The sequence below is a fragment of the Balaenoptera borealis genome (assembly GCF_965194805.1).
Source record: "Balaenoptera borealis genome assembly, chromosome: 2".
Taxonomy (NCBI): Eukaryota; Metazoa; Chordata; class Mammalia; order Artiodactyla; family Balaenopteridae; genus Balaenoptera; species Balaenoptera borealis.
Window position 1 is genome coordinate 122,726,697 of NC_138867.1, and position 13,711 is coordinate 122,740,407.

The 13,711-nt window shown below is 40.9% G+C and overlaps 1 protein-coding gene across 1 annotated transcript in view; it reads left to right on the forward strand.

Moving 5' to 3' along the window:
- Window positions 1–13,327, forward strand: part of KCTD16 (potassium channel tetramerization domain containing 16) — a 277,777-nt gene extending 264,450 nt beyond the window's left edge. Inside the window, exon 3 of the mRNA XM_082382750.1 lies at window positions 10,945–13,327. Within this exon, the coding sequence (XP_082238876.1) occupies window positions 10,945–11,399 (455 nt within the window). The 3' untranslated portion in view covers window positions 11,400–13,327. The remainder of the gene's footprint in view (window positions 1–10,944) is intronic.
- The last annotated feature ends 384 nt before the right edge of the window (window positions 13,328–13,711 follow it).

The following is a 13,711-nucleotide window of genomic DNA, read 5'->3' on the forward strand; positions in this document are numbered from 1 at the left end:
TGATTGATATGAACATTGTCAATTTGGGTATCAAAGTAATTATCTTTTAAAAAAAATTATTCAGTGGGTATTGAATATATTCTAGACACTGTGATCATGCCAGAGACAAATTCTCACCCTCCTACTGGAGCAGTACTGTTATTTCCAACATTTTCAGATGATAAAAACTGCTAGTCACCAGCAGAGTTGTGGCCTATTCCTGTTTCTTTGATGCCAAAGCCCAGTTTCTGAACCACTAGGCTTTACTACCTGCCTCATTATGGAAATTGTGGGATCAGACTGCCTGAGTCTGTATCACAGCTCGTCTCTTAAAGCCTTTTAGTTGCTTAACCTCTGTGTGCCTCAGTTCACTCTTCTGTAAAATGTGAATGACAGTAGAGCTTACTTCATAGGGATGTTGTAAATCTCAAATGAGATTCTGCAGGGCAAGTGCAGAACAGCACCTGGCATGTAGTAAACACTCAACTTAATGTTGTCTATTATTATTACATGATAGGAATATAGGCTCTGGCTATATGGGAAAATCCTAGATTAAAGCCATCTTTGTCCCATTTTGAAATCCTAATTAAAAGAAGAGTAATTAATCAGTGGCCAACTGGCAGAGATCCATGTTCAGTTGGAGCTGCTAAATTCTGTAAATCTTTCTTTTCTGTTGTCATCTGAAGACAACCTGGTGAGAATAAGGTGCTCTTTTCATTTTATGAAAAGTGAAAGGGCAACTCCATTTCCTTCATTTGCTTTCATTGGCCTTCTTTTGGAACTTATAGTGAATGGAATGGTTAGGTCTCTGCCCAATAAGCTCCTTTCAAAAAGATGTCATTTCACTGAAGCATCGCGATATACTGATGGAACAGGAGTTAGTCTTGGAGTCAGATCTACCAAATATCAAATCTTGGTGTCATCTTTTATTAGCTTTGTGACTCGTGGGCAAATTAGTCAACAATTATGAAATTCGGTTTCCTCATTAATGAAATGGGAATCATATTAACCACAGAGCAGTGGTTCTCAACTAGACGTGATTGTAGTTGTCGTGCCTGAGTGGCAGAGGTGCTACTGACAACTAGAGGGGAGAAACCAGGGATGCTGCTTCACAACCTACAATGCACAGGATGGCCCCCGCAACAAAGAATTATTCAGCCCAAACATCAGTAGTACCGAGGTTGAGAAACTCTGCCTTAGAGTGCTGTTGCTAGAATAAAATAAAAATATTTGTAAAGCACTTAGACCACCTCTGACATGTGGTCGGAGCTCATAATTCATTAATGTCATTTGCCGGGAGTTACTAATGTGAGTTCCCAGGCTTCCTCTGTCAGGTCCAAGCATTGTGATAAACTCATTCACACGGAGGTGTCAGACTCATTCTTTCCTTCAAGGGTGTACGCAGTTTAAAAGCAGTCCTTTTAGATGCTGATTCTGAGTAAATCTCTATGATGAAACGTCAGCCTCCCTAGCGCCTGGGGAAGTTTGGTCCCCATGCACCTCCTCTTTCCCCCAAGGAGGTGGGAATTCGTCACTGTAATTATTTACCTCTTGTCACTGGTTTTGAAGATTTCAATGAGATGATACAGGTAAAGTGTCCAGCACTGTGTACGGCGTAGGGTAGGTGCAAGCATAGGTCAGTGTTATCATCACTTAGTGTCTGTCTGACTTTCTGTCTGTCTCTCTCCATTAGGCATGTGGTCATATTAGAGGAATCTGCTTTCTCCAAATTGCTCTGCCCTGTGTTTATCTTCACTGTACTCAATAATGGACTCTTCCTGAGAGCTTTTTTCCCCCAGGTGATAGACTCTTCAGCTGCAAAAACCTCTCCACTTGGGTCTGATTTTGCCTACATGGCTCTACACCCTCCCAGCTCTGTCCCTGGCAAGGTCCCAGACAGGCTCCAGACCTGGAGCTGGGCTTTGACACTATTGTTCAGACTCTTTCTCTCTCCTCATTGTAAAACGGGGGTGCTCAGTGGCCTCTAAGGTCCCTTCCAGGTCTCGCACTCTGTGATTCTGTCTACAGTGAGTTCCGCACTACATCCTGATTGGCTTTCTCATGGCTTTCTCACCATCTGAAGAGAAACTTTTCTGGTTAACTCCGACTTCAAAGCAGTTTATGACTTGTAAGTGTTCTAAGACAGTTATTTTGTTTTATCTGTGATTCTCAAAAAATTCCCAGGGTACTCTGGCTCTTGGACAACTGCTCTGGGTTCATTTGGCTATTTTTTCTTTTACCAGGAGAATCAACAGAAATTTATGTTTGCATTTACCAATAAGCCATATATTATTGTGTTTTGGTTTTCCCCACTTGGAGGAGGTATCATATTGGTTGGTTGTTGAAAATTCATTAAACAGTATTAGCAAATATTAAATCTTAATTAAATGGCAAAGGACTTTTTTTCCTGTGCTAATTAAATGCACACTTCAAACGCTGTTGATTGCTACCAGGGCAGCCTGGGTAGAACAGAAGACTGGTGGAGGGGCGTGACATACCCCACACATCAGGAATGTACCAGAGCTCTTCATCCTTCATTTAGTCATTTTCAGTTCTTTCCAGTGAACTTGGGGAAGGGAGCTGAGGTTTCTTATATAAATATAATGATTTTTTTAAAAACCTATGAAAACCCGAATAGTTAAGTTGTTCGATCAGTTGGTTACTTTGAAAAGTTACCAAAGGGCTGAAATCACTGGGACTATCATGTCTTAAAGTCCACACTTTAACCCTTTTGGCCTATTAGTATTTTTAAATATCTCTAGTAGATAATTCTCATGATATTGAATAATATGTCCACCAAAAAGAGCAGAGGCTTTGCGTTAAAAGAGACCTAGACTTGAATTCTTTTTTTTTTCTTATCAAAACCAGAAATTTATTTCTTACAGTTCTGGGGGCTGGAAGTCTAAGATCAGGGTTCTTAATCTGCCACATGTAAACTCTGTAACTTTGGGTCAGATAATTAACCACTTTGAGCTCCAGTTTTGTCTTCCATAAAAAGGAAAGAAAATAACAATCCACCTAGTAGAGTTACTGTGAAGATTAGGTTATGTAAAGTGCTAAGCACAATACTAGGCACATAGGAGGCCTCAGTAAATGATATCTATTATTATGCTAAGTTTCTGGTTTTGGAGGTACAGCTATTGTTGGAATAACTATGTACAACAGGTGGCACTATTGCCTTAGTATGTCTCTTGAGAGTGTTAGTCAAATTTGTTGGGACTAGTGTAGCAAAGAGGCTATGATTCCAGAAAAGAAACAAGTCACCAACAAAGTAGCTTAGAAAACTAATAGTACTTGTGCCCTAAAGCACTGGCCAATATTAGTGCTAGAAATGTACAAGTGTTCAGAAGATGACAGAGGTAAACTAGACAGAAATTAAAGGTGTTAATATGAATTTGATATGGTGTTCAAGACTTTTATTGTAAGTAACACAAAATTAACTTTCACTAGATTAAGCCAACAGACAATTTCTTGGCTTGTAAAATTATAAGGCTGGGAACGGGGCCAACTTGTGATACCACTAGATGTAGGGCTCTGCCTCTTGACTATTTCTCAGCTTTGCCTGTCCTGCTTGGCTTCTTCATGCATGAATATTCTCTCGAACTGGTAAGGAAAATAGCCAGTGAACTCACATCCTCCTAGTTTGGTACATTCCACATCATAAGGCAGACACTACCCATCAATTCGAGCAGAACAGTCACAGTGGGGACTCCGATTCACCCAGCTTGGCTTACTTGACCGTGCCCGAATCACCCACTACAGCTGGGAGATGGGAAGTTCACATTTGGTCCATGTGTCCTCCCCTTATGGCCAGACATGGCACCATGGTTGACAGCCCCTTCAGGATGTGATAGGGAAGAGGCAGTTCCCTAAAGGAAAAGAAGGGTGGTTTTACTGGAAAAGGGGGACATGCAAACCCTGTAATAATTTCATATACATTTCATTCTAAGAGATAAAATACTCTGAGATATTGATTGAGAGGAGTTGTAGCAGAACTTATTATCTGGGGGACTTGTTCAAGTTTATGAAAATTGGTGAAGAAAAATATAAAAGCGAGTGGCCAGGATGAAGAAGACTGGGTGGGAAGAGAGATCAGATGGGCCACAGAACTCCCTATGAAATAGGCAAATAAGGACCTTGGGGACAGGAGTAACTCAGTATGATCTTAGCTGAAAAATGCTGAGACTTAAAAGGAGGAAATACAATAAAGAGGAGGAAAGCAAGAGAAGGACAAAAGGCCCCGGAGAATGTGAAATAAATGTGTCCTCAAGGAGCACTTGAAAGAGCAAGGCAGTAGGCCAGAAAGTTAAAGTTCAGGATTACAGCCTTATACACATCATTGCATTGCTTTATTTAGAGAGACACCTCACAGGTGAGGCTAGGAGGGTGTCTGAACATCACCAAAGTGGAAACTTATGTGACTAGAGACCATAGTTGAGTGGTTAAGAAAGTTAATTTTTACTTAATTTGTATAATGCCTTTAGGGATTTTTTGGATATTAATAAATAATTATGAGTGATGATCATTTAGAAAATCTGTATATACAGTTATTCAGTTCTGGATGGATTTTGCAATTATCTCTGTTGATCACCATGTTTTATGTTTTTGTCACATGCATATAAATGTCTAGTGATACGCCTAAATATTTTCCATTTTGCAGGTCAGTTTTTTCTCTCTTTTTATTTTTCTTTTGGAGGAAGGTTTACTGCCTCTCACACTCTAAACCAAAAATTACTTTCTGTACACATGATCCATTTCCTCTCCCGTTCATTTTCATGCAGATATTTCCAGCTGCCCTGATAGCCTGGTGTTTATGTGCCCTGGAGTGTGCATTAGAATTCAGAAGAGAACAAACCCAGGCTTTAACACAGGAAAACGGACATTAAACCAACCTAGAAACACATCCACAGTTACACATTGTGGTGGTGTGATAGAAACAGGTTGGAAGTTAGGACTGGCTTAAATTGGGTTGGGGGATGAATAAGTAAGGCGCTCTGAGAAAGGGATGGACAAAAAAGTGCTAAACAGGTGAAAATCAGAAGAATAAGTTGCTGGTAGAGGGATGATCAGATGCAAAACACTTAATACGGTATAAGAAAGGGCAGCTGGGCAGCAACTGAACTGAGATGATGGGGTTTTGGGGTTTTTTTTTTAATAAATTTATTTATTTATGTATTTATTTTTGGCTGTGTTGGGTCTTTGTTTCTGTGTGAGGACTTTCTCTAGTTGTGGCAAGCGGGGGCCACTCTTCATCGCGGTGCGTGGGCCTCTCACTATCGCAGCCTCTCTTGTTGCGGAACACAGGCTCCAGACACGCAGGCTCAGTAGTTGTGGCTCACGGGCCTAGTTGCTCCGCGGCACGTGGGATCCTCCCAGACCAGGGCTCGAACCCGTGTCCCCTGCATCGGCAGGCAGACTCTCAACCACTGTGCCACCAGGGAAGCCCGAGATGATGGTTTTTACTTCCATTCCCTAACTCCTCCATTTGCACTCATGGTCCAGCAGGTCGAGAGCTATGTCTTTCTTTTCTGTTGCATCCCTGGCGGGGTCTGTGTGCTGTTATTAAGCTGTTGTCTCTCGGCTTCAAACCCACCCCTCTCTACTGTGCTGTCTGACCCTGAGGCTGGGATTCAACTAACCACCCTTTTCATTGGCCAAGCTGGCTTCCTGTTAGATTCTGTCTGTAGGGGACGCTAGAGGAAGACTGTAATAACAGGGGGAGAAGAAGGACTCCTTATTTGCTTCCTGCTCATCAGAATCAACTCAGCTTTTATTTACCCCAGAAGCAGTTGTTTCCGGTTCTCATGTTTTGTCTTTTGTTTTTTTTTCTGTAATCCCCAGAGCCAGGCTCCTTCAGAGGTACCAGGACCAGCAGGCATGGTGCCCTCCTCACATGCCTGGGTCTCACCTCCCATAGGATGCCTTTTGCCAGCATCTAGGTTCTAGTAACCCCCCCTCTCTTTTATTTGTCTCCCCAGCCCTAAGGGTGGTATCTTCCTCTTGCAGTCACTATCTTTGACTCCTCCAACATCTGTTTAACCAATTCCTTATATTAAATTCTCCCTGTTCAGATAGCAGGTGGAATGTCTGTTTTCCTGACTGGCCCTGGCAGATGCATGGGTGGTTTAACTGTCTGCTTTTGCCCAAACTTGCCATGTCTTAATGAGGATCCCCAGCTGGGTCCCTTCAAGGCCAAATGTCCATGAGTGGAAAAGGTCAACCACAAGCAAGAAATGATGATTGTCAAGCTGGAAGATGTATTTTTCGCAGATGCTTGCACAGTCTGCCTATTCCCAACCTCAACTATGCAATATCTTTTCCAAGGTTAGCAGAATTATAAAACATCAATTCGGGCATTATTGACTTTTCAACTGGGATACCGAGAAAGTGTTTCAGCAGCCTTGATAAATTAAATCTGACCACCTAGCTCCCAGACTGGCAGGTTCCTACATCATTGACAGAGAAGACAGGGGAAAGCAGTTTTCCCAGCTGTTGCTGTAAATGATGTGCATTGTGTTCACAATCATTAGCAGGTGGAGAATTTGAAGTGTGGGTAGATTGCAGAGCTACCTCTTTTAAAAATGCATAAGCACTTAGTGAGTTTGCTAAGTCGTGCCTCATTCAGTTCGGTTTGAATTTTTCATAGGGGAGAAAGATTCTGTTGTCTTTCCTCTTTTATTCCTTCTTTGTCAGTAAGGACTTAGGGCTACAGTGGAAAGGGACTGAGTCTAATCATGTAATTTTCTTGACTGGTCCTCAATTTTTCCAAGTTGTAAAATGTTGGAAGATTGAGTGTTTAAGGACTTGAGGCTATTGAGTTTCCTGCCCCTCACCATTTAATCCAAACTACAAATTTCCCTGGGCTCTGGGTTTAAATTTATTTGATGCGTCCTAAAGTAAATTTTTATCCTGGAAGACTCATCCATTTGTGAAATTCTAAGCACTGCACTTTGAAGGAACCTTCCTTCCAAAATGATCCCCTGCTCATATACTATGTTCCTCTCCACTCCCAAATAGAGTCAGACATTATGAAATGCTCAGTGTGCATTTTCCTGACGAGTCCAATTATAACATTAGTGTTCTTCCCAACATGATGCTCCAGCCAGACCTAAGAATTGGTTTTATAGCGTGTTAGTGGAAACATAATCATCATATCTAACAAGCTCCTGATCTTTTTTGTTTATGTAGATCAGTGTCTGGCTTCTGGTAAAACAAATGTGGAATGTGTACACTGATTGAAATGCGTATTGGTTGCCACAAACCATGAAACATCTTTACCTTCGTTAACTATCTCATTTAATTTTCCTAAAACCCTTATGAGGAAGATACTATTACTAGCCTTATTTTTCAGATGAGGAAACTGAGGCTCAGAGAGGTAAAGTAATTGATCCAAGCTGACATGTTTCAGGGCCTGACTCTGGAGCCTGCCATCTGTCTGCTACATTATCAACTTGATATAATTCAACACATGTGTCTGGCTCATTCATTTAATCGTCAGACATTTATCAAACCTCTATTATGTGCCAGGCAGCAAAAATGAAATCCAACAAATTCAGCAATGGTTTATTTAAAAATAAGGAAGAGCTATTAGGCTCTTTGACCAGCAACTAGTTAATACACCCCTCGAAAGGCAGTAGAGGTTTTGCTTTTTTTAATATCAATAAATCAGACTTTTCTGGGAATGAAATGGCTTTCTCCCTATATCTGACTAATCAATTGTAACCTATTTTCTCCTCAAATGGAGAGATTTATTCCAGCCAGCATTGGAACCTCAGCAAACTGAGAGCAAAAGTATGTTGCAATCTGAAGTACCAAGGTATTTAGGAGATCATATTTTGCTGTAATTGGGGGGATTCTAGAATACCTAGAGTTACAGAACATACCTTTCATAGATGCATTTACACTCTCCAGAACAGGTGAGTACATGTCAGTGGGACTGCAAGGGCGAAAGGGTTTTCTGTGTTCTGGTTTATAACCTCCGTCTGCTGTGGTTAAATTCTTGGGACAGGGGATGATCAGACAGACAGTGCTTCCAAAAAAGAAACAGCGTGGTTCTCTTCTCACGTTTGATTATTTTTCAAATTTCATAATGACTTCATGAAGCACCTCCAGCTAGACGGTGTTAATCCCATATTCTTCCCTGATTTCAACCTAATATGTAGATTTCAGAAGTCATCTTATGGATTATCTTTCCAAAATAGTAAAACATTCAGATGTGCTCCTAAAATATTGAAATGTGGTAGTATAACAAGCTCCACTAAAATTAATTTGTTTAATTTCCCTTTAATAGTGATAGCGCCTAGAATAAGTGGAAAGTAATACTTCTGTTTGCCTGGAAGCTGGTGGATCCCAGCTGACATTTAAATCCGTGATCATCCTGGCACTCCAGGGAGGAAATAATGCATCTGTGCCAGGTTCTTGGCTTGGACAGGTCTTGGAGGGCTGCATGCAGTTTTCCACATGAATACACAGGACTCCCTCACATGATGGTGTTTGCGTTGTTAAAATGCCTTTTAGAAAAGCCTCAGGTTTCCCTCCAAGTTCACTGAATGGAATGACTTTCAGGGAAAGGTAACTGTTGGGCAGAGAAACACAGGTTTGTATTTTGACCGGTACAGCAGGTTTTATGGCCAAAATATTTTGTCATCTTGTTTTAAGGTAATAGGAGTACTCCAGCACATCTCCTTCTTCTTCTCCTTTCTGTCTTTCTCCTATTCCTCTTCTTTCTTTTTTTTAAGGCTAAGTTCAATTTCTGAACTTTTCTCAAAAAAAAAAAAAAAATCAAACTAGATCAACTCTGGGTTGAGGTGATTACTTTTCCTTGACCCAGTTAGCTGGAGCCATTTTTCCATCGAGTCATATTAGTATAGGGATGGTCAGGTTTGGAGAGGCAGAGGCAAAATCTGCCTTCTGAAGGAGAAAAAACGTTCACCTCAAGAGTCTGGGCTGGCAGACAGAAACCATTTTCTATTGCTGATATTTTCTGTTACCAGCTGGCATATGTTGAACAGTTTCTCTGTTGCACGGAAGAGATTTATTTGTAATAGCCTGAGATAACTAGGACGTTATTGCTGTGCTGATTCCTATTAGCTAATGGGATTGTTGCATTTCATTTAATGGGTATATAAATACATGAATACTCACTCGCATTTTAAAAAGTGGTTCAAAAGAGCAGGTATACATGAGAGAGACTTTTGGCATTGTGATTTACAGGGACTTTTTTTTTTACTATCTCTGGGGAAAAATGTATAAATTGCTATAAATATTTAAATCATTTAGCTGTGTAGAGGACAGGCATTGTAAAAGACGGCAGGATATAACTTTCCTAATAGTTTCCATTCTAGGGTTCCTCTACTTTGACCACATTAGAAATGACAATAAAGTGAGATCTTATTATCATGTGACTTATTATTTATGAGTATAAGATATAGTGCAAATCAAAACTAGGTCTCCTTTAAAACGTATAAACATACCACATTATCCTTGTCCTCAATATTAGCATCATAAAGGGGATTGATTTCCCTTTTTTTTATGGCTTAAGTGCAATGAACTATATGAAGTACCCAGTGTATAACATATGATCAGTAAACAATATTAAGTTCATGACTCCAAGAAGACTGTGGCTGTTCAGAGGGTGGAAGGCTGGGAGCAGTGACTTATGTTTAGGAAATTGCTTTGTGCCATAATTGTGGATTTCCTAGTTTAGGGAGCCACCAACTGAGTATCTGAAAAATGGCTCTGCCTCCAAATAGCTCAACGGAATGCTATGAATCAAGACTTAGGGAAATAGGGAGAGAGGAATTCACACTGGCTTAAATATATTGTAGTGGATCATATAAGTGAAAGCTCATTGACAGGTCTAGCTTCAGGTATGGCTGGATCCAGGTATTTAAACGTTATTATTAGGATAGTATTTTAATGAATTTCTACACTGTGACTTGAGCTATTTTCTGGGATGACAACAAGAAACATTTCATCATGTCCACCTCAGGGTGCTCATGGTATAGTAGCTGAGATGCCTAAGGTAGAAAAGAACTATTACAAAATATGATATGTGCAATAATAGATGCATTTACAAAAGTAGACCATAACTCAGAGGAAAATTTTAACAACTACTTCTGAGGATAGGTGAACAAGGACTTCAGAGAGGAATGAAACCTTGAAAATTGTTTTGAAAGAGAAGCAGGAATTTTACAGACAGCCTTGGTTATAGTATTTGGGAGACCTGTATTCAAATCCCAGCCCTGCCATTTACAGATAGTGCAAACTACGACAAGTTTCTTAAATTCCCAGGGTCTTAGTTTCCTTGTATGGAAACTGGGAGTGGAGCTACTGATTTCTTCGAATTATCACGAGGACCCGGTGAATTGATGCGTGCACAGAGCTTACATGGGGGCCAGCACAAAGTAAGCCCTCCCTGACTGGTAGCTGTAATTCCACTTTTCTAGACTCCCCCTATTTACCTGACCGCAATAACATGGGGCATTGGATTAGGGTTTAACATCAGCCACAGTAAAATCCGCTAGCATTTATTGAGCGCTTACTGCATGCCACACATTGCATTAAGAATTTCACTTGCCTTGTCTAAATCCACCCTACAACTCTTGGAAGTGGGGAAATTATTATCCTCATCTCACAGATAAGGAAACTGAAGCTTTGAGAATTTAAGGGATATGCCAACGTAGCAAGGTTAGTGATGGTATAGCTGAGTAACTCTCTGACTCCAATGCCCGTGGGCTGAAGCATTATATTATATTTCTTGTCATGCAGCACGCCATCATTAATTTGCTTCGCTTGATGAACTTGGCTGCTGGGTACTCCTGTTGCAGCCCATTCCGTGTGCCATCCCATTTCTTCTGAAGACATGGTTGTGGTTGCTCGTGTGTGTGTGTGTTCACGTGCTGCGTTGTTACTCCACACTGAGCTGCCTGGCATTCATCCCTTGGGTCCTGTGCTTCCTTGCAGGTGAGCCATCGAGGTGGTCATCCTCGCACTGTGATTGCTGCTGCAAGAATGGCAAGGGTGACAAAGAAGGAGAGAGTGGCACCTCTTGCAATGACCTCTCCACCTCCAGCTGCGACAGCCAGTCTGAGGCCAGCTCTCCCCAGGAGACAGTCATCTGTGGGCCCGTGACACGCCAGACCAACATCCAGACTCTGGACCGTCCCATCAAGAAGGGCCCCGTCCAACTGATCCAGCAGTCAGAGATGCGACGGAAAAGTGATCTGCTCCGGACTCTGACTTCGGGCTCCAGGGAGTCGAACATGAGCAGCAAAAAAAAACCTGTTAAGGAAAAGCTCTCAATTGAGGAAGAGCTGGAGAAATGCATCCAGGATTTCCTAAAGATCAAAATTCCAGAGAGGTTCCCTGAGCGAAAACATCCATGGCAATCTGAACTTTTACGGAAGTATCATCTATAGTGGAGGGCGGGGGAGGTGGGAGAAGAAACAGATCGTGTCACCATTTTGAAGTAAACCTCCTAAAGGAAATTCATATTTGAAAAGAAAAACAATAACTAACAATACACATTTGTTAGAATACAGTAGCCCATTGATATACTACTGCCTATTTACCTAGTTCATCTTAACATGTCAATCCACAGGGTAGATTTCTTTCCAGATGTGGAAGTGTAAGAAAATCTCTCTCTCTTCTTTTTGTTCTTTATTTGTTTGTTAACTTGGTCCCATGTGCTGAGTATCTTATCTATAATGAGAGCCAGCTACATAAGTATAGTTGAGAGGCCTTGGGAATCATTTATCCGAAACTGGGTTTTGCTCTCCTCTTCTACCTCCCTCCTTCGAATGAGAATATGGTAGAGATCTGACCCACTGCCATAGGTCTGGATTTTTAAATTTTCCTTTTCCCTTTTGTTTATGGGGTAAGGGGGGAATGGCAGATTTATATGACTTTTCACTCAAATCGATTATGTGCCAGTTTATATTGACTCCGTCTGCATGAGTATTTGTGCAACACAAGCCCAACAAAGTGTGTATATACACACAGTGCACATGAGCCCAGGGCCTGGGCATCCTAAGAGGTGTGCTTTTGCTCCCAGCAGCACCCTCTTAGAGCCCTTCAGACACAGGAGCCTCTGCTCTTATCTTAAAACCCTTCTGGGAAGATTTCCCAACCTCTCTTGGCAACACTTCCTAACATCAGTGAACCTTCATCATCAACAAATTACCTTCCTTATTTCAAAATTAACACCCTCAGGCTCCATTTTACTGCGTTGCTCTTTCTCTGCACTAGGAGAAGGTGAGAAGAGCTAGTCACATATTCTTTGTGTTTTTTTAAAAAAAACAAAACATCCCTCATCCACAAAAATGACTGCAAAACGACCCCATGTTCAGCCTTCTCTACCCTGAGCTGAATTATCTTCCTTCTCGCAGCGTTTTCAGAGTCCTTACTGCCCATGTTTTCAAGGCGTGGCCTTTTCACGTAATCCACATTAAGTTCTCTGCATTCCCGTGTAGCTGTGGAAGTAAGAAAAACACACAGCGCTTGGATGAGGGTCCAGCGTTTTGTTTTAAGAGGAAATTGTATTCCACACCCCTCCTAGTAATGTCTCATAACTTGTTCAAATTGCAGTGCTTCACTGTTACTTCCTTATAGGCAGTTTTGTTTGCCTTTGGGATCTGGGATTTGGCTGTGTCCATACTAGGATTTGGCTGTCGTTTCTGTGATGTCTGTGAACAACCCAACTAGATAACTGAAGCTCTGAAATTAAGACTTTGGCTTTCTAAACTGTCTTTCTTGATTATATCCTTCACCTATATAGACACAGCCAAAAAGATAACTGTTAACAGCCATCCATCCATGTGACTCTGTATTCTGTTAACGTACCAATAGTTTTTTCATAGACTTGTGGTAAGTGAAGATTGAAGGGCAAGTTTTTACTTTCAGCATTCCTCGTGCATTTCAGTGGGAACTGAAAATATAATTTGTCCATCATTAATTGTGTGCCAAGCACTACTAATTTTTTTTTTACTGTGTGTGTGTGTGTATGTGTATATGTATCACAGGTAATAAAGGCAACTGGATGATGTTTGTAGGAGGGAAACATAATGACCAATTGCTTCTTTTTGAAGTCTTTCACTGATGCACATTTATCATGTAAGAGGTCTGTCTTGATTCCTGTTATTATTGCCCATTAGTATATGGATATCTTTCTGAATTTTTATTAATTCTTACACCTGGGCAACAGACTCAGCCAGTGTTTTCTTGTCCTCATGGTTCAAATGGACTTTACAGTTTTGCTGAAGTGGAAAAGAAAGATCATTTGGGGAGCTGAGTTGTCAAGAGAATTATAATTATGAATTTAAGTGGTGTTCTTTTTTGCAGTAGTATATTAGCAGACATTTAATCTTAACTACAACATAGCTTTGTACAGCCTACCAGTATGTCTTCATTCTTTTCAATGTTTCTTTATACCACATCAAGATATCATATTAATAATAGAAGATTCTGCAAAGGATCATAGAACTTAATGGGCCAGGAAGTTGAATTTGGTGAAAATATCCCCAAACTCACTTTGGTCAAATGATTCTTATGGTCCTACTAGAAGTTCTGTCAAAGAGTTGGGGGTCTAACTGAAATGGCCAAAGTCCCAACTTTCTTGAATTTCAGACCTGATTGTCATGCCTTCAAGATAGAAACACACTAGTAAGAATTAGAGAACTAGTAAGATGGCAGTCAACACACTACTCCTACTACGTACTTTAAATAGGAAATT